We start from the raw sequence: 25,955 nt of genomic DNA, 5'->3' as shown, positions 1-25,955 counted from the left end.
TACATATACTATATATAATACATCTTTCCCAATATGTTTGTAATTAAAGATGTTCTGGTTCTCCCCCCTCCCCACCAGTCTCTTTAAAGAAACTATAAGATAAAGAACTGTAAGGTTTCCCCAAAACTATCTGCTTTTTTTACCCCCATTTGTCTGGAAACTGAAATTGCCCATCTGGTCCTGGTCCTTTGCAGGAGCTTTAGTTTAGCCTCTTCATAGCTTTCATTCCCTCTGAGACATAATCCCAGCTGGCACTACAACTTGCATGACTACCTCCCTCTTGTGGAATAACTGTAGACTTCTGAGGATATTTAATCTATTTTGGAAATGTAAGCTAAAAGGAGGAACAGGTACATTTAACAGCTCAAACAATAACTTCCAGACATTCTATTCCTTCATCTAGAATACTTTTGGTTTGGAGTTTTCATTAAATATTTTTGATTTTTCCATTCAAAATGATTGTCTAGCTATTTTTTCAGTACGACTTTCTGGCTCTCCTCCCATTATCACAAAAAAAACCCCTATTCTGGAGAGTATATCCTTTAAAAATATTTGATTAAAAAAATCAAATGAAAAATAAAATCAGTAGAAAAAACATAAACCACACAGAAGACTAAAATGTTAACCCTACCCTTAAATATTTTATTGTTTAGATATTGAGCATGCTTCAGACCTTTATTGTTGTAGTAAAGTGTGTTTGTTGGAAGTAGCCATTTTTTCAAAAGTAAGGAATTTGAGCTTTTATTTTTTCAGTTTGGTTTCGATTTTTCGGTATTGTAACATAGCTATGTTTTATTTCCATTTTCTCATAATTGTCTCCCTGCAATAATAATTTCTTCTTGGGGAAACTGGTGATTTCACACTGTTAAGTACATCTATTACCAGAGAGGTATGTGTTCAATTTGCACAGAAGACATTAACAGATCATTGATAACTTAAATGTACTTACTGCTAATTTAGCAATTATATTTACACGAGCATTACCAGAATGAGACGTCATAAAGAATTGCTCATTTCTTACACTACTTTGGTAGCAAAGGAAGTGATAGCTGGGAACTGTAGAAAATCCAAAGCCATTGCAGTGGTTGACTCAAGTCCTCTAGCACATATCTTTGTAACTGCACTTCTGGGTAACAGTTTTTCTTTTGGTGTTTTAGAGAAGAGATGAGCATCTTAATGCATTGGCTTTTAAATCTGAACTGACTGTCTTAAAAAAGTTTTCCACCAGTGCTTTATCCAGTCATTTACCAGAGAAAACATCTGACCTTTGAGCTGTCAATAACGGTGTAAAATCAACCACTGTCCCCATTTTACCAACGTGTCCTTTCTAAACAGGTCTCCACCAATGATTTCAACATTTCAATCATGTAACTCCTGTAGCAAATCTCAGTAGTAGAAGCCATGCAACTGTCTCATGTATGAAGATTTCCAATTGCTCTGCATTCTTTCTTGAACTTTATGCATTAGTACAGATGTAGTTTATATTCATATTAATTGCTTATTTTGCTTGTATTAGTTTTACATTTCAGTTATTATGATACTACTGTTTTTCATTCACAGATCTCAAGCTCCAGCAATGCAATGGAATAGCTGCTGCCTGGAAAAGCCAGATGTGAACACAAAAGTGATCAGAGTACCAACTGGTAACTATTATGTAAATATTTTAAATAATGTTTTTCAGATTGCATTTTTAAGATCATACATTAACTGATGTGAACGGTTAAGTAATAGTTCTTTCTTGTCCTGGGTAGTTTATCCACATATAACAATTCATTTAAAAATTGTGTGACATGCTATTTATGTACATAAAACAATTATGTTCTTCATGTTTAGAAAAAGGATTTCAACAGGTGATCTCTGCAGGTTCCTGTTATATAATACCTGTTTTTTAGAACTGTTGAAAGTTGGTAAATATATTCTGTAAACAAAATCAAAAAAGCATGGGTGAGACTACTTTGAGGAAATATCAGGATTAGGCAGCAAATGAGGCCATACCATATGGCTGGCACGGTGTTAGTTCTTTAAAGGCATATTTTGCAACTGTAAAACATGCTCCTAGTTACTGATTTCATGTCAGTATATAAAGACTCTAACTACATGTATGGTACTTGTAAAACTTTCTCAGTTTCTACTTGTTAAACTTTCTCATCAAATTTCCCAGTGAAATCCAAAGTACCTGTGAAATTATGCAATAGATAGTAATTCTACCTACTGTACCTGAAAGCAGAGAAAACAAGCACATGCTGATAGACCTGAGCAGCTGGTGTCTTTCAGTGTGTGCTTTGGCAATCCAAGCAAATACTCAAACCAACAGCATATCACGGAATAAGTGACTACTACCAAGCTATATCACTCCCTGTCCAGGACAGTGTTTTCAAGTTGCTTAGCAAATGAACTTAAACATTTCAAAGCACAGAGGTAATAATAAGTTCTATTTTAGAGACTTTTTTTCACCATGAATGGTAATGTATCAATAGGCTTCTATTAATCCACATGGCAGGCCTAACAGAGTCAGCAGCCAACAGCTTGACAATGTATCATGATCCTGCTTTGGGAGAGCTCATATAGGGATGAGAAAGTCTTGGCCTCACTGCTTAAACTACCAGTTGCAAAGGACTTTTGTAATGAGATTGCCATCTTCTCGACACTGGGCTGTGATTTGCTAATCAATTTAATATAACCACTACACTGTTCTACTTACATAGCAAGAATCAAACCATCAACATGAAGAGACGAAAGGGTCTTTCTGCCAACCTCTCAGGTAATGTATTTCTGTAAGGAATACCACTAGTTTTGTAAAATGTGTCAGGATTTTTCAAATGCCTTCACTGCTGACTCACTTCTATTGTTATGGGGGTCAGGGCAATATAAACAAAAACTAATTTTATGCAGCTCAACTTACAGAAGTAGGAACCCTGCCTTTCCCTAAGGCAGACATAGTTGTGCCTTATGTATGTAGCCGTGAGTGAACCATTCATGGCCCTTCCTCCATTCATTTTGTTTGTTATCGTACCAGGGCAGACACGGAATCCTTATTCTACTTGACAACCACATATTTAATACTTGGTTTTCAAATAACTGTGAATGGTCTTCATAAAAAACACTAGGCTTTATATTAAGTTCAGGCATTTTATACTGTTTTGTGGAGAGAGGGATATGACTTTTTCCTCCAATTTTGCATGAATATATATTGCTTCAGTGGGGGACTGGTTGATTCAGCATGTAACTTCAAGTGCTGAAGCCAAAATGACTACTTCCATGCTTTACAGTGATGTGAAGTGTTTAATGACTCCGTCATATAAAACAATTGTTTGAACTGTTTGACAAGGAAGCAAAAAAATGTATCAATCTTGTTTCAAAACCCTTGACAACTGCCAAATACCTAAGAAAAAAACTGATAACATCACACTTGAATCTTGTAGATGTCCATGGTTTCAGAATAACATAGAAAGAAAAATGATTTTTACAGCAAGTAGCCTGGAATAAAAGTTACATAAGACATATATATGCAGATGAAGAAATGGTTCAGCTCCTAATTTAAAATAATAACATTATCATCTACTGCTTGAGATATCAGTTCAAAGGAACTCACACACAGTGCTGATTGCTTTCCATAATGCTGCCTTACAAACTTAATACCATTAATGAATACTTAGAAAATGTTGTGGATTGATGCCAGAACCAAATGTTTGGGGACATTAAGTATTTGTTGGTTTTTTTTGCAGGGGTGGAGGGGAGTTTGTGGAAGAAAATTTAAGGCAATTCTGTCTCTTTTTTTTGCAAATTTGCTTTGGAAATGAATGGTAGTTATGACCTATGTTTGTTTGAATAAATGAGAAATTATTTGTGTGCATTGAATTTAATTTGTTTTTTGTGTCTGTGTGATAAACTGTCATTTTAGCATAAGCAATACAGTCACTTTAGCATTATTAAGTAGTATGTTGGTTAACCATAGCATTCATCTATGGGCTGCTAATACTAGGCAGTTGCATTTTTTATTTTGTAAAATCCAAAACTTATGTAACTTCCTACAACTATCCACCAGCTATTTCATCATATGACTGCTAGGCATCCCCTTTCCTTTAAAGATCTTAAGACTTAGCCAACTGGTAAGTTGTGAGCCAATGAACTGTTTAGGGTAAATTTGTTCTATTTTGCCTGATAATTATCTTCAGACTTGCCTGAAATTCTGTCATCTATAATGTCTAACACGAGCCCTTCTCTAGAGCAGTTGTTCCAATATAGCAAAATAAAATGATAGCATTTATTGGTAATATAATAAAGAGAGGTTTTTAACACTTTTTGCACCACCCCTATAACCAAGAATATCTTGACCAGAGACAACTTCATTTTTAACTATGAAGCAAAGACCTTATCCCTTGGATTTTTTGCTATTATTATTTTTTAAAGTCAACGGAGTGTTTTTCTTGGACATGGCTGAGAGAAAAAAACTGAAATAACAAAATACAATTTAAAATTCAATTTCCTTTTAAGGAAATTAGATTTTCTTAGGACGAAGAGTTTTTCTCCTTCTGTGCTCTTCCTAATTAGAAACATGGACAAAGCATGTGTTTTGAGGCATATTTATGAATATTATTAATTTCTTTCATTTTACTTGTATCAGCAAAGACTGATTAGTCAACCAAGTACTAGCTACATATTCTGTTTAGGATGATATTGTGATATTATGATATAGCTAATAGCTGAGTGGATAGACAGCATATTTCAATGGCATGTCAACTCTACTCGTTCAGGCTAGTCTGAAAAGAACATATCTAACAAGAGCCATTCCTCAGGCCTGGAAAGGCCAGTCAAATGATGCCACATAAGTTGGTTTAATGAACGATTATCAGACAGAGAACTGTGTCCATTTATTTAGACAAAATATGCCCCTGTATTAATACAGAAGGACAAAGATACAGGAATTTGTTCCACTGAACAATTCAAACTAAAACTTATTCCAGTATGCAGTTCTTGGAGAAGGTTTGCTGCACAGACGTATTTGCCACCATACATATGAGTAAATGTGCTAAGCTCTACAATGAAAGATAAGGAAAAAAGGTGTAAGAAAGCAATAAAACATGTTTTCTTTAAAGAGAGGACAGGAAATGTGATAAGGCTGCCCTCTTTGTGCCCAAGGATACATTTTTTTCTGCAAGTACCTATAAGCTTCTGGATCAAAACAATGAGAAATGAGAATTAATTTTATGAGAATTTTATGCAAATTAATAGATTTTCCATTTCCTTTCACACTGTCCAGTCATTTGATCCTATAGAGATGGAAAACATCGCCACCTTTGAGAAAGGGTGAAGAGCATTTGGATGAAGTGTCTCTCTGAAACTGGACCTGGTGCAAGGGTCCAACCTCTCACAGCAGTTACCGCTTTTCTTAATGACAGACACATACATAGTGCTTCTGTCTTCAACATAGTATGTTTTAACTCAGCGGCACACTTAGAGGCGAGCTTTAAAAAGATGTTGAGGTGCCCAGGTGGTTCTTTGACCAGAGCCCAAGTAACTACAATACAGACACACACACAGACACAGACACACAGACACACACACTCTGCACCAATTAAAAAAAAAAAAAGTAGCCATCTAAATAGTAGAAATACTGTAGCCTCGTTTCCAGTATGTTTCATATGGGTTTTCTGTTTAATAATAAACGCACATTTTTTTAGTCTTTTCTTTTGGAAGAAGTGATAGGAGTATTAACGGGTTCTGCCTCCTCTATCCAGCCACATGTTTTCACAGATCTTACAGGAACTGATATTGCTGAGACCTCCATCACTCTTGGATTGGATTGATACTGGTCATTAATGTCAAAAGGTAATGGGAGCGGATGAGAAGTGAGGGTAGAGATAGACACAAAGATAGAACAATCATTCTGTTAGGAAAGTAGGCTAAAATAATTATGTGAAGCTTAAGAAATAATTCATCTCTCCCCATTTTCCTCCTTGTTTTTCTTTGTAGGGGACTATTAAGACCTAAAATTATTAGATGACCATTACATGTCTATAAAGAGCACAAGCTTTTTTCTTTTCTCTTTTTGTTCATGGTGCAGGGACCCAGCATGTGCTCTCTTTCCATACCGCCTCACCATTTTCTTATTTTGTCCCAGACCAATAGAGCACACAGACTGCAGAAAAGCAGAGCCCTATGGCAACAATACTTTGCTTTCTTTTCAGTTTCTTACTGACTTTGAGAGACAAATAAATAGCTATTTCCCTTTAATATCGGCTGAAAAACAGATCAGATGATCAGGCAAAAACAGCTAGATGTGGTGCTTATGTAAGCTAGTTTGGTTTTTTAATCTTGGTCAGTATCTTCTGCATTTCGTATAAAAAGCCATTATCTTGAGGCTAACTTCACTGAAAAAGAAGGTATGTCTGTGATACAGCTCTTAATAATACTGAAGATAAAGGAGCACTTACCACCAGCCTTCAAATGGGATTAAACTTATCATGTTCTCACTAATTCAGAAGGTCTTTGCCAAGAACTTTTGAAATCCCCGACTTCCGTCCTGCCTATTTTTTTTAACAAGAACCTTTTTCTTAACAATAGAAGGCAGCGTATTCAGGCCATCAATATGTACACCCACACAGCATGGGATAGCACTGTGTCCTGCCTGCCCACACATCAAGTTCTATTTATTTTGTGACTCTGCCAACCTTTCTTTATTCTCTCACTCAACCCTCCTTTCTATATTCTAAATGAATCATGCAATCAGTTGCAGTGTGAGCAGTTCTCCTACATACTGGTCGAAAATGGATTCCTCAGAAGCCCCACCAAAGGCAATGACTTAAGTACTTTCTAAATAGCGCATTGAGAATAATTTCTTTAAATGCCTCTTCATTTAGCAAAGTAATCTAGCTCCATTTTGTATCCTCCAGCAATAATTTTGTCTTTTAGTTCCTACTAAATCCATAAACTGTGGTATATCCCATTTCAGTCATGACAAGAAAAGCTCTTCAACCACATGACCTCTCAGACTGTACATCTCTTAATTTTCCACAAATCCAAACCACGGGCCAACTGTGAACGTCCCTACAGGTGCCTGCAGTATGTCTATGCAATACATCGTATCCTCTGGCTGTTTTTTTTTTCATGGCAAAACCATCAAGATACCAAGCTCCTTTACGGCTGCAGGGCTTTACACTGCTAATAGCTTTTGACAGTTTCTGAAAGTTTGTTTAACTCAAATAATTTTGATAATGCATGCTAGTAACGAGACAAACCAGTTATCCCAGCATAACTCTTCCAATCTATTCATCAAAAGATGTATATTAATTGCTTAGAAAAAAAAGGATGATATTGTAACTTTTAAACTTAAAAAATCAAGTTTTTAATAAATCTACTCTTATTAAATCAGAAAACAGGAAAGATGGCAGTTTTTAAAAGAGCAATGGTGACTGCAGTGATCACAAGCCTGTTAAACACTTTCTTCTATCTGTGTGTTTGTTTTTCAACAATTATTTTATTACAGTAATAAAATTATTACTATTTTATATAACTGACTGATTAATTCTAGAGATGATCATGGTTTTCTCCTGTGCTCTCTGCTTTCCACAAGTGTTTGAGAATTCTGTGAAGTCATTAAAATTCAAATGTATTCTTAAGCATTGTCCTGAGGAAAGTTGGGGAAGCTTTGACAAAGTCCTGTTTTTTAAACTGAGAGGGGCACAGAGGGTCGAGCTGTTAGGAGGGTGGGCGGGACAATGACTGAATAGCAGAATCAGGATGATTTCTTAATGCAGGTAAGCCCAAAACTAACATTTGGACCAGTAAAACGTACTGTTTCTTGAGGGAGCTTGGTAAGTATAACTTATTGTGGTTCAGTGAAAGAAGTATGTGGTTGGGAGTCAGGCGACCTGGATTCTACTTCAGTTATTTTCACTGCTTGAGTAGTTTAGGTCACTTCTCTTTCTGCCTCATTTTCTCTTTGCCTGTTTAAATTTGTGTAAACAGTAAAAATTCTTTGAAGCAGAGACTGTCTCATTACATGCAGAGCAGCTGTGCAGCACTGTCATCACAGTTAATAGCACTTTTGCTTGTTGACACTATAGATTTTTCCTTATACAAGTAGTCTGATGGCTACTGCCAGACAGTAATAGAAGAGAGACACTCTGCACAATACTACTATTAATCATGTTCTATTTATTACAGCTGTGAAAAACAACAGTGCAGAATGTTGATCCGAATTATTTCCGAAGAGAACTGTGATTTTTACCTTAGAGCTCTGTCTTAAATCTTTGCACTCAGAAGCAAATAGTGAAGTTCACCTCTGCACTGGAAATTAGCTATACCTTTCTTCACTGACAAAATTTCAGCCTCTGAAAACTCCTTCTATCACATAAGCATCTGATGGAGATTCCCTGTTATGATCAATTGTTTTTTTCCTTGTGACTCCATCTTAGGGATGATTGGGTGGAGATTTCTGAGGATGCACCAGTGTACTCCCTTCAGCGGTGGAATGCAGAGAATTCTCCTGGAAAAGGCTTTCTGGCAAATTCTCTCCCTTCTCTTTGCAGACAGGGCAATTTTGTCTGCAAAGAGATGTGTTTCTGAGCAGATCATAGAAATAGAAGCAAAACCTTAAAAGACAACTATTCATTGTGAGTTTTGATGAGAAAGGAAAATAGTGCATGTAAGATTTTAATGAAAATATTAGCAGTACCCAAATATTAATTTGTAAGCTGGTATTTGAAAAGTATTTGAGCAAGAAGATGGACAGGTTCAGATTTTTCACTGAAAATACTTTCCCCTGTTTAATCATGGAGTTGATTAGAACCTGTGGAAATTGTCAGTTAGGAAGTGTTAAACCAGAAGCATCTCTGGTCAAAATTTAAAACAAACAAACAAACACACACACACTGTCCTTGGTGCAAAGATGCATCTCAGTGCTGTTTTTGGTACTTCAACATGACAGAAGTGTTCCACGGGATTACGCTGCATTCACTCTTTATCTTTACCAAAAGACTCCCTTGGTAGCAGAGACAACACAGAATTTACCCAGCTAGCTCCTAAGGACACCTCTCTTGGTGTCTCATTCTGAGGTGCGTGTGTCTCCCCATGTACCCAATCAGGAAGTCAGATACAGAGTTCCAGCTGAGGTCTAAGGTATTTCAGTAGGCCTCTTTCTTTCTCAAGCCCTTAGTCTATCATCTGTAAATATTTTTCCTATCTTTCCTGGGTTTTATTATGAGTAATACTTTCGAAATATTGCGTATTTCTCAGTTATAGTAAGATAAGTGCCATACACATAATGTGTATCAGCAGACATGAACCCTTTGTTAGGAGCACTATCACTTTACTAATCTGGAATGTCCTTTGGTTTGGGTGTTTTATTTTGCTCCTCTAACAGCAGGGTATCAGTCATTCTATAATGAGACCAACTGAAATATTAAACGTAATCTTTTAAATACCTCTTATCTTCACTCTCAATATTTTACAGTAGTTACTGAATTAAAACTCTTTTTAACTTGTCACCTTCCTAGCTCAAGCATCTGTTTCATTATATTGGAAGACTGCAATTTAAAAGAGACATATAAAACCCCCCTTTTCAGGTAAGATGCACGGGCCTTATTTTTAGTTGCTATTTAGAGCTGGATAATGAGTTGGGAGATGATATATACAGCAAGGCTTAACTGGTATAGCCACACAGGCTACATTAGCAAAGTACCACCTCATACAAGGAAAATGAGTTATTTTCCCATTAGAATTAAATCACATTGCTGAAGGACATAAGCTGTACCTGCAAAGAACTCACAGGAAAATGTGATGTGGGTTTTATCTGGAACAGCACGGCCAGATGTTGGCTAGAAGTACCAGCAAACTTCTAAATGAAGCCATAAATATTCCCCTTTTTCACCTCTACAGAGGATCCACTGGACCAACAGTCTTAACTATACAGGAATAAAAAGGACTGTGGGCCTACATAAGGGGAGCAGGTAGAGACAGGAATTAGGTGAACGTTTCGCCCCACTGCCACTACTCATTGGCCACAGCTTGCAGCAAGACTGTGTGGGATGAGCATGTAGAAATTGATTGACACATTGGGCCAACACTAAGCATCTGTACCCCTGCAGCAATGAAGGGAGGCAATCTGAATCAGATACATGAGGCCTCCTAGGCCTCATCCCCTGGTGGGGCAGTTTACAATCATCTTTTGCTGGGGGGTAGCGCCTACCTATCTTTTAGTCATCGAAGTCATACAGAACTTCTCTCTGAGTAGAGCCAAGGAAAACACAGGAAGATGAAGTCAAACTACTGTTACATGTAAACTCAGTTCACTGCAGTCCAAATAATTCCACCTCAATGCTAATCAATGGAAAATTTATGTCAATCATTTTCGTTCTTCCCCCCTTTTTTTTTTCACATGGTGCATGTAAAGCTAAAGCTGATACATCAGTTAAAATATCAGGAGTAAAAGCAGGTTATAAATCAGGACTGAGCAAGTTCTAGCAGAGTCACATGGGAAGGCAGCTTATGCTATACCTAATTAGATTACTTTTATAAGCACTTTTATGAACAGGTGATAAGATGCATTCATGTACTGCATGTATGACAACTGGGCATGGGGGGAGAAGCACAAACCTCTCTAATTCTAGCAGACCAGTGCACTTATTAACTCTAATAGTGGTGATCTTCCATAATCATTTCCTGCATCATCTCACCTTCCCCTTTTCCTCTGTGGCAGCAAAAAGGAGCAAAACTCAGCCGTGTACTTTGAGGTCATACAGTACAATGAGAAAGAAATGTACAACTAGTTAATTACAGTATGGATTTTATTTTCCTGTAGTAACTTGTGATAGTAACTTCAGATGTCAAGATTATGGACCTGATTATCTTGTAGTAGATTTTATATTCCTGATACAGTGTGCATGGAAGATTTAAAAAATACCAGATCAGTAAATTAGTTGTAAGCTGGAAAACTTTCCTCCTTTCACTTCCAAAACAGAGTTGCTCTGTCTGGTCTGGGCTGTGGAGTCTTGAGCTCATTAGGCTAGTTAGTATTCAATGAGCACAGAACAACTTTAAAGCAGATGCGGTTAGTTTCTTCATGATTTCTTCTAGAGAAAAAATCATGCTAGCGAAGGGATTTCCTGTCACTTCTGTATTCCTAAAACAGTCACTTGAAGACACTTGGCACTACTTGCCAATGAGGGAAAAGCCAACTGCTCAATTTACAAATACATGGACCAGTGAAAACTGTTAAGAGTCCCACAGCACGGCCAATATAAAGACAGCCATCCTCACTACTACTACTGAGGAAGGCTGCTTGAACTTTCCTGGTTAGCCTTTTACTGGCATGCTTTGGGAGAGCTCACAGACACTTCCGCTTCATAGGGGAGCTGTGCAGCAATGAATTCAGCGGATAACAGTAAAGGGCTGGAAACTAAGCTTTTCAAATATTCCTGGCCAGGATGTTTAGATGCTTCCATATAGCAGCCTTGAAGCTATTTATGCTTAAAAAGCGTTAGTCCTGACACCAAATACCTCACCCTCATTTTTCTTTGAGGTCAGCTGAAACTTTAAATGATCATCTTGAGGACTGGGTCCAGCAAAGTGGTTCCAGTATACAGGAGAAAACAGATAACTTACATGCAATGTGCAAGAACAAGCTTGTTTTGTAATATAGCATATGGCGAATATGGTCTTCCTCTTTGTGTCAACTCCTGGCTGCTATAGAAGCACATCAAGAATGTTCTCCCTTTGACATGTGTGCAATCCTCCATGGCTATTGAAATAAATTGTGTGTTTGTGGGACAGACACAAAAAAGTCTACAAACAGTAAAGCATAATGGGAACTCCTGACATTGAGATCTGTTTCAATGAATGTGGAGGGTAAATTTGACTTGACCGAGTTTTTATTTTCCCCTCTCTTTAATATGAATGTTTTCTCTTTGAAGTAGCTTTAGCAAGAGCAATTCAAAGGTCAGCTATGTGTACACAGCCCTATTATTTCTTCATAGCAGTTTTTGTTATAATGAAAAATAATAAGACCTTTTGCCTTGATATGGTGCTTTTCATCTTCAAAGCATTTTCATAAACACTCTCCAGCTAATCTGAACACCCCTTTAAAGTAGCTATGGTTGACTATCATTATGATTATCACTATACAGAAAGGATAGAGTTTAAATTACTTAAATCCACAAAAGAATTTTATGTCACAAGGGAAATTAAAACTCAGGAGTCCCTATGTCCTTATTTTCTGATCACAACATGATACCCTCTTCTCCCTAGGCAGGTTTGCACTGTGAAGAACTGTCTTCTGACACACAGACTGATTTTGTTTTCCGTAAGTACTTAACTAAACAATACACTTACATGAATTTTAGGTAGTACTTAGTACACCAACAGGAATGTTACATATTCATTTGGCTGGGTTACACAACTCTACCACGCATACAGCCAAATCTGTTCAGTAGTTACAGGGACCTCAAACTGTCAGACCTTACAGTCGGCACTTCTAGGAAGGCCAGAGTTTTCAGTTATTTGCTACATATCGACTCCCACCATGACGCTCTTGAGGCATAAAAATGACACTTTGCATTTAAGACTCTGAAGAGCCTTAATCTGAAAATATAAATATTTCTTTTCATCTCAGGGTTCCTCTGTACTTTTGTGAGTGGTATAAAGTATAAGAATGTGCAAGAACGTTGTCTCATTTGTAATTAAGCCATGGAAGCACTCCCCGTGACCCACAATCACCTGAAATACTGAGAAAATGAAGCACAGAGACTCAAAGTCCTTGCACATGTCTCTCTTTTTTGTAAAACTGAAATGAAACTGCACTGGATGACTTATTTTTATTCAGATAAATTGATTTACATTCCATCCTTTACGACATGAAGTACAAAGTACACCCTCTGGGAAGTACTAAGCTGCAATTTTATTTCAAGTGGTTCAGTGATGTCACAAATGAAATTACAAACTGAAATTACAACGTATCTACTAATCCTGTAAGTGCTGTCATTTTAAAAATGTACGTTCACCCTGAAATCAAAACTTTCTTTTTTTGACTGCCTGCTTCCAGTTTTACAGGGTTGTTGGAGAAAACGGACTAGTTTTCAAAACACAGATATGTGATAGCTGAAGCAGCCCACAATGATAAATGCTTAGTTAAGAACTTCTTCATTACAGTTTACTGAGGAACTCTCACTGAACCAGATTCCACCTTTTAGTTCTATGACAAGATGTTAAACTATTCAGAACTGACTTACCAAAAGCATATGGCCACCAGAAAATCAAGCATTTTAAAATGCTTATTTCACAAAGCAGTATTTCTTACCTGTGACAGAATAGATCCTTTCAGAATGAGATCCTTTCAAAGGCTTAAATGCACATACGGCTTCAGCTAGGTTATCAGCTGGTATGGATGAGGAGACTTCACTGGCTGCTGGTTGACAGTCACTTGACTTCAAAAAGGAATGTAACATTTCATATTGATACAGGTTTTTATTACAGGTTCCGTTTCTTTTTCACAGTAAACAAGCATGGTATTAAATTTGAAAAGATACTTAGCTTGTCTGCAAGATTCAGTGTCTCAACTCCCTTTTTCTGGTTCTGAATATGAGCTTTCCACCTGCTATCTGGAATGTGCCAAAACAGTTGTTCAGATGTTCTAAAACTGCATGTAGTAAAGCTTCCTTCGAATTTCCAGCTCAAAATTTCTCACTGAAGACTAATTAGTGTCTTCTAATCACTGTTCTGCGTTCAGATTTACGCAGGAAATATACAAAGCTCTATATAGAGTAATATACCCATAAAAAATATGTAGTACTACAGAGAGTTTGTAAGCATAAAGCTGGAAAGCTGATACCTCTTTGGACTGCTGTAGAACAAAACTCCTAGAGGAGCATCCTATGCAGAAACAGACAGCATAAGCTGCAAGTGAGAGTAAGAAGAGATTCTTACTTTATCATCCCTGGGAGTCAGGGTAGTGAATATTTTCAGGCTGCTTAAACAAGGTGAGCTGTCGTATTCAAAGAGAAAAACAAAAAAACAAACCAAAAAACCAAACGGACTACATAGTTGTACATAGTTGTGGTAAAAGATGAATACTGCAACACAGCAAATGTTTTTCGTAAGCAATCCAACACAAGAAAATTATAGTAGAATTAAGCAGAGGGACTTGCCCAAATTATTCACAAAAATATTATATGTAGCAAAGAGTAAAGGTGAACATACAGGTTGAATAGAAAGGCTAAGCTAGAAAGAGGAAAAAAATGATAGATTTCAATCCTAGTATGATGTTATTACTATATTGTGCAGCATCGAAGAAGTTACCATGTAACTTGATCCATCTCCTTCTCTCTCTGTTGGCTTAGTAATGCCTCCTCTGGACAGCTGAGGTATTTCTGATAGGTAAGTACTATTAAAAATAGGTTCTTATAATTAACAAGATAGAGCCATTTTTTCAAAGTTTTAAATTTTGCATATATACCTCTATCTATATGTATTAATAAAATGCATATATGAATCAAGACTACACATAGTTCTCAAGATACAGGTTTATATGTCATGCTGAAATGCTCTGCTTAAACACACAGATTTGTTGAAACAAGAAATATACCAAAAATGGGAAAATTGTAATTATTCATAAATTATGATAGCGCTTTTACCTTTTTAGCTCACTGCAAGCTATATTAACACTGAAGAGCTAAACATACGTACTTTGTATATGTGTACATTTCAGGAAGAAAATACAACACCTAGTTCATTTTTTTAAAAAAATATGCTCAAGTTTGTTCTCAGAATCATTTACAGATACTGAAATACTACCCTTAATTTAAATCATATTGAACTTTTAAATGAATTGATTTTCAAATAAAGATAAAACTCTTCAACTTAGTTCCAAACAACGTAAATTTAACAATTTTTCCAGGCCAGAGCTAGATGTTTTGCCCTTTTTCTTGACATTTCAGACAAGCCAGAACTAATCAGAACTTCCTGCTTTATGTTGTTGTTCTATTGCATCATCCACAGACCTTGCAGCGTTATTTAGTAACACGCTCTGTTGTCAAAGTGAAGAGTTTGGGGGAGAAAGCAGGAGTGTCTCCGAGAATACGGTAGGTGGTCTGGCTGAAATATGCACAAGCTAAAACTTAGGTCTTAAACAGCCAAAGTCAATCAATGATTAGCATCTTTAGCATATATTTAGCAATGTGAGAAGACGAATAATTTGTTTTTATTATATTGTGCCATTGGTTGAAAACTCTCCGGTAGAACCATGGAAGAGCTTAGAAGAGTATTTATGTACCACACCCAGTGACAGAAGATGCTCAAGAGTTTCAGAAGATTCTCAGAGTTTCACGTAAGAAATATCAAAAAGAAAGCAGGATAGGTATCCTGGGCCTGATTCCAAGAAATATTTATACATAGCAGTATTCTCATTGACTTCAATAAAAGTGCTTCCGAGATGAAAACTTTCAAAAATACGTTAAAATCTTGTACTGAGAATACAGTTCAAGCAGATAATAACATTGCTCGGTTTATGGAATAGATGACAGCTATGTTTCCAAATATTCTGCAGAGGTTCAAATGCTGCGGTTCAGAAAGTGTACACTAGGACTCCGATAATAACGCTGTGAGTTACAACAAAAACTCAAGAACCAACAGGGTAGCAATACCGACTTCTGGAGAGGCGATATCCTGAAAAAAGCAGTCTTGTTAGCGTGCTCTGATCCAAACTCGTAACAAAACAGAGACCACCCCAAGAGATCATTCTGCATCTTATTTTCCTAATTATCCGCTAAAGAATTGCAAAGTTTACTGTACGTTTGTTTTCAGCACCCATATGCTTATCCAGTCGACACAATTCAGTATTTGTAAGGGACGAAAGACTGATACTAGATAGAGACGTAGAGACTGCTACAGCTCTGCCCAGAGCTGTGTTTCCTCTCCACCACGTCTCCCCGGCCTCCGCCGTCCTCCCGCCTCCTGCCCTGCCCCTGACGAGGCCTCAGCTACCACACGGCCTGCGGAAGCCGCTCTCCGCCGGCGCCGCGCACCGCTGAGGGGGCGCGGCCGCGGCCGCCCCTCGGCTGACTTAGAAACGGCACCCCGGTGCCTTCGAGACACGGGAACGAGCGACGCTCGCCCCCGGCGCTGCCCCTACGTGCTGGGCTCCCCCCGCCCCCCTCCCTTCGCCCTCGGCGTCCCCTCAGCCCGCCCTGAGCGCTCACACACGCCGCCACCTGGCAGCGAGCGCCGGCTCCCCGCCCGCGCGCCCAACGGCCGTCTGCGCGCCCAACGGCCGCCCGCGCGCCGCCCCCCTCCCCTCCCCCAACACCTCTGCCCCGGGCGGCGGCGGCGGCGGCGGCGGCGGCGGCTCGGCCCGCCCTGCCCTGCCCTGCCCTGCCCTGCCCTGCGGGGGCTCCCCTGCCCGCGGGCCCCTCCGCTCACTCACGGACTGCCGCGCTCCTCTGCCAGGGCCAGCGGTTGGGGCCGCGGGGTGGGGGGATGGAGGCGGGCGAGGCGTCTTTCAGCGACGCCCCTTTTTCCGCTAAGATGGCCGCTGCCGTTAAGGTAAGAGCGGCTCAGCGCCCAGGCGGCTAGGGAGGGGGCTGAGGAGCGGGGGCGGCAGCCGACGCCCACCACCGCCTCCGACCCCACCCCGCCTGCCGCCTCCCTTCGGGCTGGCCGCGGGCGTGCGAGGCGGAGGGGCGGGAGGCTGCCGGCCACGCGGCTCGCAGCTCCGCGCACAGCGCATGGGCGGAGGCCATGCGGAGGTGGGCCTTCGCTCCACCGCGTCCCTTGCTCGCTCCCTGGCAGGCCCGTTCCCTTCTGGACCGTCGCCCGCGCGAGAAGGGCCCTTCCCCCGCCCCTTGCCGCCCGCCGTCTGGCCCGCCGGCGGGTGCGGGTGGCGGCGGCCGCGGTCGCCATGTCGGCGTGTGGCAGGCGGGAGGCCCGCGTGGCCGCCGCCGCCGCTTGGGCCGCGCTCAGCGGAACTGAGCGCCGCTCAAACCAGCCTGTTTCACACTTTCCCCCGCCCCCCCCCAAAAAAAAAAAAGCCATCAGGATTTCTCTTCACGGCAGGATCGTTTGCAGCCTTGATAGTTTCTGTTACGAATCTTCAGCCGTTTTCAGCACATCTGAGGCGGTGAACACACTGTCGGTGCTCCTGCAGATCATCAGCCCGGGGTTGGCCCGACGGCGCCCTCCGTGTTTGTGGCTTCCCCCAAGGGCGTGGACTGGACTGTCTTTTCTTGCTTGAGCAGCTCCCTGCACAGTTCTTCTGTTCTGGAGTGTGCACAGAGGAGAGTAATTTATGCTGGAAGAGAACAGTGATAGTTACAGAGCTGGACCACACAAAAGAGTTTTCCGCAGTAGCACTCAGTTTTTTTAACTTAACCAAAGTTTGTCTATCCTCTGTGTTTACGAAGTTTACTTTTAAGTATGCCTGCATTGCAGCTGAGCAGAACAAATAGGCTGAAACTCCAGATTTGTTAACTTTTAACTGTAAGTTGCTTGCAGCTTCCTGTTTGTGCCCTTCTAAGTAAAAGTCTTTTTAATACCATCTCCTTCTTCTTATCCCGCAAATAGAAAGGAAAAATATAGATAGATTCATTGTTTTATAGCTCTCACAAAGGCTCATAGCTGATAGTAACAATGCTTAACCTTTATTTGTGTCTAGAAATCCAGTCTTAAATGGACAAGTGTGGACAGAGAATTGTGTCTTGAAGCTCTTGTGGTACTTGAGCAAGTAGTAGGCAAAGACAGGCATAAACTTGAAATGTGATTAGTACTTAGACTGCCGTAGAAAAAAGTGTTTTGGTTTTTCTGCTTAGTGCTGTGATAACTATCTGATAGGTTTAGATTTGTTGCTCTTCATCCCAGCGTTTGAGATAGAATATACTGTAATAATGACTGCGTGTTTACTTCCACTGCATGCTGTCTTCACTTATCTAAATTCCTGATTGCCTGTAAAAATCGAGGTTGTAGCTCAGGTGATATCTTTCGTGTCACTTGGTAGGGTGTTTTGGAGTGGAACGTACAGTCTGGCATCTTACTGTTCTTGAGAGCACTCCCAGACATGATTGTCTTTGCCTTTTGAGGAAAGGTGAGACTTCTCTCCCGGAGTCAACTTCTCTTTGCCATTTATTGCCTTCAAAGCCGGGGCTGCTCTGTGGGAGTATACCTCAGCTCCCTTGGCACGGTTTCTCCATGCTGACCCTAGAGCAACTGTTTTCCTTTTGATAATTTACTAGAAGATCTGTAAAGCAGAGTTTACTATAGAATCAGATTTTTCAGGTCTCCTGCCCCCAGACTCAGCTGATGTTCCTGGGAATCAAGTAAACAGGAGGAAAAACGAGCAGTCTGTTGCAGAGAAAAAGAATAAATTCCAGGGCGGGAGCTGCCATCTCCAAGTTGGCTTCCAGGTTTGGAGGAGCAGCTGCTTTAATAAGTGAATCAATGCTTGCCAGTCTTTCTTTCCTGGTTAATTATAGTAAGCCTGTCATTTCTCTAGCCATCAGTAACACTTCCTCTGTACTGATAGTGTTGTCTAAGGTGGGCTGAAGGCTGACTAGGCTGCTGGTGAGGTGTTTTGCAGGAAGAATGAAAAACAGTTGCTCTTCTGTGATCTGGAGTCTAGCTCTTCTTCCTGTCTTGTGGGTTCTCCATCGTGGGAGTTCTGAATACTTTGCAAGCGTGTTGCTGGCATTTCAGACAGCAAGGGTGTTCCTGCTCTGGAACTGCATTATGCAGCATGGGTGCTAATGACAGAAGAGCAGCAAAAGTATAGGTAACCCCACCTCAGCAGGCCACACTGAGCTCTGTGCTGCAATGGCTGGATGCATACTGCTACAGGGACTGTACAGGAGCTAATTAAAATAACAGATACGTTAGAGGACAATTCTAATCTGACAAAGCTGCTTGCAGTGTCTTAAGAGAGCACGTTGGCGGTTTTATGCATTCATCGTGCAGTTGTAAGCAAGCTAACAACAGAGATCTCTGCTAATTGGCTTGTATGTGCAAGTCTTTGAGCACTCAGTAACTGAGTAACAGGAGTCACTGCAAGTTAGGGTGCCCACTTAACTTGAACCCCAGACCTGCTTAAGAGTTTGAAGCAAACAATTGTAGCTGAATGTTTATTTGGGGAATAAATAGATGTTTTCTAGTTGAATAAAAACCTTATAGAATAGATAACTTTAATTCATTAAACCGTGACTTCTTGTTTTAAAAATTATTATTGGATGAGAATGTGAATATTTGCACACTTTCAGTGCATGCGTTATGATAATTTTGAAGAAGGTAAAAGCCCCTGCCTGGCAGGGGCACAACTTACAAGCTTGTGAAAATACATGGTGAACTTTGCAAGTAGTCATGTAAGTCTTGTCATGATCAGGTTTTATATTTATAAACAAATGTTGCAGTCTTGGCAACTTATGAGGGGACTCTTTGCAGCAAGGATGAGATTCTGTTGGAAGATGTGTTACAAATTGTCAGCATGAACCATTAATAATGGCAGTCTTTAATATGAAGTGTGTTGTTGGGTAAATCTTTAAATAACACAGAGTTGTTCAATATGATATTAGAGTGCTGGATTCGTGTATTCTTAAAGACCATATAGCATTTCATTTTCAAATTAACCTTTAGGTCATGTAGACGCAGCTTGTGTGTCCGCTCTTTATCAGACATGAGAATTAGGCAGACAAGCATTCCGTTTTGAATATTCCCAGTCTTAAATCAGAGAGCACTAATAAAGCAAGCAAGTATCATACCAAAGTAAAGTCAGTTAAGTTACTGAAGGAACCATTTTTTTCTTTTTCAGAATTAAAAAAAGAAACTTTTCACAATTTTGATCCTAAGTTCTGTTAATGTCATAGTCCTCAGTGTTTACTAAGCATATATGGGAGTGATATTCAGGACGGAGTTTTGTTGCTTTTGATATTTATCATATTTTTTGTTGTTTTTGATAATTAGTTCCTCTGGCTTAGCTGATAGTTTTTCTTTTCTGTATCGGGATGGCTGAAACTTTGAAACAAGAAAAAATAGCAGCAGATATCCGTTGCACGCTTCTAGTGCAATTTTTAGGACAAATCATTGTTTATCCTAAAATTTACATAATCTTCCTGATTTTCATGAACAGTGTATGAATACTTGTTATAAATAAGCAACACGAGGAACAGCAGGGCAGACCCATCAGTACTACTGCAAAAATGATCTCATTAGGTCTTCCCTAATGCTTGAATGCATTCAGGGTAGGGTTTATGGAATTTTACTGGTGTTTTTCTTTGCAGTAATCTTCAAGCTCCACAAGGGGGTAGCAAAAGGAAAGAGGATATCTGTTACAACTACTTCAGTGTATCAGCGTTTACACCATCTGCTGTGGAAAGCTTTCTCGTAGAGAAGTATTTGGCATGTAGAAAAGACTACACAGTCTCTACTTGTTGAGACTAGATGCTTGATGAGCTGACTGTAATATAATGATGGAACCGATGAGATCTTTATGGAACCTAGGAAACAATCAGGATCAGAGACAGTTGGATGTATGTTGTGGGAAGGGGTTTTTACATTTAAGATGATGTTTTTTTCTTGAGATACTTTGTACCGTTTTAAGTGAAAACAATCTTTAACCATGCGATAGTACTTTATGCCAAAATGGTTCCAAAATAGTGCTTTTTCCTTGATAAAGCGTAGCGCAACCATGATATAAATTCTTTCACTTAGAACTGAGACCAATTTTTCAACAGCTGATTGAACTGAAAAATGCAGTAGCATTTTCCCTCTGTATGATGAATGGTGACATTATTTTTAAACCCCATTATGAAGCTTAGGGTTGTGAAAGGCCAAAGATCTAGAAGCATACTGAAGCTTTGTATTGACTTGATTGAGAATGGTACTATCCTTAGAAAGACAAAAGGAAGATACTTTCCAATGGTGAACTAGAAGCAAGAAAACTCAGATGTGTTTCTCTCTTACTGGACTGTGAAGTCACAGGTGAATTTAGATTCAGTGAGAATATATGATTCAGATGATCTTTTTTTCTCCTCTCTCCTTTTTTTCTGTTTTTGCAAAAGAACTAAAACAGGTCAGCAATGAGCAAGAACAAGAAATCAGCAATTACTAAAGCGTAACAAATACGTGGTATTTGTGGTTCACTTGATGTTTAGTCATTGCAAATTGTATCAAAGCACAGCATAGGGCTTTCAGCCTGATTTCCTAAGGAATAAGGCTCTTTGCTTGGCCTCCTTCTTTTCCTTCTTATTGTGCTTTGAAGCCATTGGTCAGTTTGATAAAAATTTGAAAGAGAAGTAGTTACCTGAAAAGGCTTCCTAAAAAGTAGAAGCAAGAATCCTTTAATATTCCTACTTAGCTTGTGTATTGAACAAAATCAGACATCAGCAGATCTGCACAGGAGAAAATTAGTGACCTACTGCAGGCAAAGCACTTGTACCTTCTTACATACCAGAGGGCCTAATTGCAAAACTGCAAAGAAATGCAGCAGTGCTTACAGCACTTGCAGTTGTCAGCAGATTCCTTTTATTCGCGCTTGCAAATATTCTACTGAACTGTCCTCTTTTTCAGAAACTTGTGCAGGTATTTCTCACCCATATTTCATGGGTACTATTTGCAAATAGTACCCATTATTTTTGTTTTGAGGATAAATGATGAATTAGCACATTTTTGGGCCTTTTCCCTATCTTTTTAAATGTGGTGTGTGTAACTTAAAGAAGAATCATGGTGACAGTGCAAAATTGGAAAGTTAAATTAAATATGATTGCTTAAAATCACTAATTGTAACTTTCCTTTCTGGGAGGTTATGCTGGAGATATAATGAATGTTAGGTCGATTCATAGTGTAGATGCATCTCAAGCAGAAAATGTATTCTGTTACCACCTAGTTAGTTTTCCAGTTATACTGTTAAGTGGATTGTAATCTCAATAAATCTAATGTGTACTTTTTTTGTGTAAGATTGGAATTATTGGTGGAACTGGCCTGGATGATCCGGATATTTTAGAAGGAAGAACAGAAAAATATGTCGATACTCCTTATGGCAAGGTCTGTATAGCCTATTATTATATTACTAAAACTTTTTTATGTTTCAAAGGACATCTGTATGCTTCAAGAGTTTTCAGACTAGGTTTCTGAGTTAAATGGACACATAAGGGGGTGCAGTCAGAAGACTGTATTTCTGTTTCATTGCTGTGCATTTTTTGGTTCTTAATTTGTGGAAACAAGGTCTTACAAAGGTGATAAAGTGCCAAAGAGAATATAGCTATCCTGCTTTGTACGTTGGATGAACTGGCAAACTCAATACTGATTTTGCAATCTAAGACGGGATAAAGTCTCTCTTTCAAATTTAGGCTATTCTTTGGCGTGTGGCATGTGTCAAACAGCTCCAGGAGCCTTTCTGAGTGGCAGAAAACTATCCTTTCGCATATATGGACTGTATTTTCCCTGCAGTCTCTGAATTACCACTTTACATACCAGTGTTTTCCTTACAGGCATGCCTGTAAGTGCATCATTTGAAGCTGATTTGAAAATGAAGCCCTATGGCTATTGATGTGCCACGGGCACTCTTGATCAGCTGTCCTTCACATTACTTCAGCCTTTTTCCACAGCAAAAGGGAGTAGAGACTACATATCTGTGCTCTGTACACTCTGCCTAGTATGTAGTGAAAAACAACTTCTACCCCAGAGAGTATGCAATGGAACAGGCAAGACAAAGGATGAAAGACAGTTCTGGAAGTGGGAAATCAAGGCAGAGAGAAGTTCTAGTTAGCACAGGATTTTTATAGCAGAACTGGATCTTAGATGTTCTATAATCTCATAAAACCAGAAGAGGCTGAGTGCTTTAGAATTGCCATGAAATTATGTCTTAGGAAATCTACTATAAGTAGATTTAGTGCTATAGTGTTGTACACTATAAGCTAGTGTACAAACAATGGAACATCTGGCATGTGGCAGCAAAAGTCATTTTATGAGGCGAAGCTTGCCAGAAAGCTCAGGTCTGTGGTGTATGTTTCAAGATCTGAACTGGTGCCTGCATTGAAAATGGTTTAGGGGACAAATAGGAATGTAAAGAGCAAGTGGGGTTTTTGTGTATGCTGTTCAAGAAGAGGAAGGAGACTAAGAGAAGAGAAAATGTAATCAGGAAAGTATATTTGAATATATTCAAAGGGTATATTGCTATCCAAAGCAATATAGTATACTTTCGGAAAGTGTATTTCCACTGTCCTGCAACAACTGCTAGCATACTGCAAGAGAGAATGAAGGGAACTTTCCTCCTGTATTTTCTATATGCTGACCCCAAATGGTAATCAGTATTGATCTGAAGTAGAATACATTAGCTAAACCAAACTGGTTGCCACTGTGTTACCTGTTTTTTGAGACTTGTGGGTGGTCATAAGATAGCTATTTCTGGAGACTGCTTGCAAAGCAAAAATACTACTGCGCTTACAGCAGATACAAACTGAAGAATTGTATACGGGAGGATGCAACACTCTTCTTCACAAAGGTCTATTCAAATTAGAGTTCAGGGCAACATTAGAATTCTGTTCTGTTACAGCACTTGGATGCAGCAGAATTTGATGGCCCCATTCTGCAGTGCAGTAGGTGGCCCATACACTGAGATACCTGCAGGATGGACCCCATGTGGGAGAACGGAAGAAGCTTCCTCGGTCCTGCATCTTTCGTCACTACCAAATGGCTTTTTAAATTTCGTTTAGGAAACAGTTTAGCTACTGTTTTGGGGGGGTTCTTTGCAAAATGCAACATGGATCGGGGAAAACAAATCTCTTGATTGCCTATTGTAGTTTGTGAGACACCTGAAGAAATGGACTTGCTACGTCTAATCATGTGTATCATGCATTTAGCCTAGGCTCAACTTAAAAAATAATGAATATTCTGTCTCTGTGTGCGTGTGTGTTATAAATTTTATAACTGAGGACATGTCACAATAGAAACGCAAATGTGAGTTCTAGATGTTGTGGTAAGCTGGACTGGTACTGTTAAGCCCTAATGTAAATGGAAAACTCTGCAGCTTCATAGGGTTCCCATGCCTGTGAAAGGGAGCACAGCCAAAAAAAGGGCTTTTATCCTTATTCCTGCTGTCCTGTCTCTCCTCTCTGCTTGTAGATCTGAACTCTGTTACAAAGTCAGGCCTTCATTTTGAAAGTTGTTTCATGCAGATGGACCGCTACATAGAGCCACGTTAATTTCAGTGTTTGAAGCGGTCTTCATCTTCATTAAACAACTAGTCGGATGAGCCTTAGCATTAGATGTACAGTACCTAGGTTATAAATTGCAGTGGCATAAAGTGCAAAGAGTTTGTCAAGTTAATCAGTTCAATGGAAGCAGAAGCAAATTGAATTGATATCGTTAGGTGAATCAGTGTTTGCTTATTTTGCTGCTGTAACTTTTTAGTGTTCAGGAAGGAGGCGTTACATAGCCTGCCTCTCTCATTTTGGAGCAATAGAGATAAGAAAAGCAGCTGTCATTGCACAATGCAAAAGCGAAAATGAGAAAAAACCTGTAAGAATGTTTGGAAAAGTTTAGAAGTTAGTGGGGTTTCTTACTATTTTTGCCTAAAGGTGTATCCTATTCTTTTTCCCGATTGCTACTAAAATAAGATCAAATTTGGGCTTATCTGCTGTAAGGATGCCTTTTCATAGAATCCTCACAGCACTAGAAAGTATCTGTCTGAACTTTTAAGAAGGAAAGGGCTTAATCTAATTAAGCAGTTCTGAACTTAAAGAGGATTTTTTTAACCACTAAGAGAATTTTAAGATTCAACATTAAGCCTTTTAGTTTAAGCAAAACTAGGAAAGATTAGAAGTAGTGTTTTCTAGATACCAAAAAGAAGATGGATGGCCCAGTTAAAACAAATGCATGTCCAGTTCTTTACATCCTACAGAAGTTTACAGTGAACCCCACTCTCCTTTTATTTTGGTCTTTAATTCTAAAGATTCTTGGCGCAAACATTGCCAAAAGACTTCTCTGAAAACCTTTCTGATGTTGATATTTGTTGATGCCTTTGACATTTGACAATAACAAAATAGGCATGTCTTTATTGCTGGTTCTTTACTTTTAGAATTATGTCAGGAGCAGAATAACGGTATGTGTTTTGTTAAAATAGATCCCTTGAGTAGAATCTAGATTGTTAGGTTGTTCTGCTTTAGCCTTTGTGAGTCGTAAGGACTGTTTAATAACTAACCTTGCATCGTTAGGATTTTTTTTCCCCAGAAGAAATCTGGAAAAGGTTAAGGAAAAATAATATGAGAACTTATGTAGTTCTCTCTATCAGTATGGGCCGTCCCATGATCTTGCAAATTACATCAGTAATATTAGTGGAACTGTAGTAAATTACTTTTGTTTTAAAAGATGATTACAGCTGTTAATGTTACAGCCTTCTTTTCTCCCTTTTCTCCTTCTGCCATTTCCGTTGTGTCAAAAATTGGGATGCAAAGTCAGTATTTTGTGGAAAACAACCAAATCCTCTTGGCATTCAGTCTCCAGAAATAGAAATTACCGTTTCTCTTGCAGGAGAGAGAAGTTGCTCTTACAACTGCGTTCATCTTCCTCATGGAATATTGAAGCTACTAATACAACTTACTTTGTTCAGAATATATTTTTAATTAGATTGTTTAACTTGCTGGTGGACAGAACTTGGTTCTGACGCTCCTTTGCCCAAATCAGTAAAATATTCATCTTCTAGAAAATTCTAGTAAGACCCGTTTAATGTCTGTTTTGGTCATAGTTACATGTATCAAACAAGGCACTTTTTTCTGACCCTCCACATAAACAGTGTTTAATGTCATGCATGTTTGTGTTGCAATCAAAGAGGATTTGTTGTTTGTTATTGTCTAGTTTTAGCATTAATTGCACAGGGTTCTTAGCTTCCTCTTCTCTTATGCAACATTAAATAATATGTATCTGACTTGGATTTTTTGGAAGGGGGAAGTTGTGAAATATGATTTTAAAATACATATTTGAGTTAACTG

General features: G+C 39.1%; 1 protein-coding gene and 1 long non-coding RNA gene across 5 annotated transcripts in view; one reads left to right on the top strand and one right to left on the bottom strand.

Moving 5' to 3' along the window:
• Positions 1 to 619: 619 nt before the first annotated feature.
• Positions 620 to 16,552, bottom strand: LOC104145489 (uncharacterized). The gene is made up of 3 exons (XR_011137677.1): positions 16,415 to 16,552; positions 13,295 to 15,657; positions 620 to 8,546 (listed from the first exon to the last, which is right to left on the bottom strand). It is a non-coding gene; the product is annotated as an uncharacterized lncRNA (long non-coding RNA).
• MTAP (methylthioadenosine phosphorylase) overlaps positions 16,400 to 25,955 on the top strand; it is a 32,702-nt gene continuing 23,146 nt past the window's right edge. For 2 of the 4 annotated variants that reach the window (XM_068926974.1, XM_068926976.1), the window contains exons 1-2: positions 16,400 to 16,533; positions 21,925 to 22,011. In XM_068926974.1, coding sequence (XP_068783075.1) covers positions 16,468 to 16,533; positions 21,925 to 22,011 — 153 coding nt within the window. In that variant the 5' untranslated portion in view covers positions 16,400 to 16,467. Of the gene's footprint in view, positions 16,534 to 20,254; positions 20,499 to 21,924; positions 22,012 to 25,955 lie in introns of those variants that run through there. The other 2 variants (XM_009677023.2, XM_009677022.2) reach the window with 1 other exon arrangement.

This window comes from Struthio camelus, chromosome Z (genome assembly GCF_040807025.1).
Source record: "Struthio camelus isolate bStrCam1 chromosome Z, bStrCam1.hap1, whole genome shotgun sequence".
NCBI lineage: Eukaryota > Metazoa > Chordata > Aves > Struthioniformes > Struthionidae > Struthio > Struthio camelus.
The sequence above is the reverse complement of the archived record's forward strand: the minus strand, read 5'-3'. Positions and strand labels throughout refer to the sequence as shown.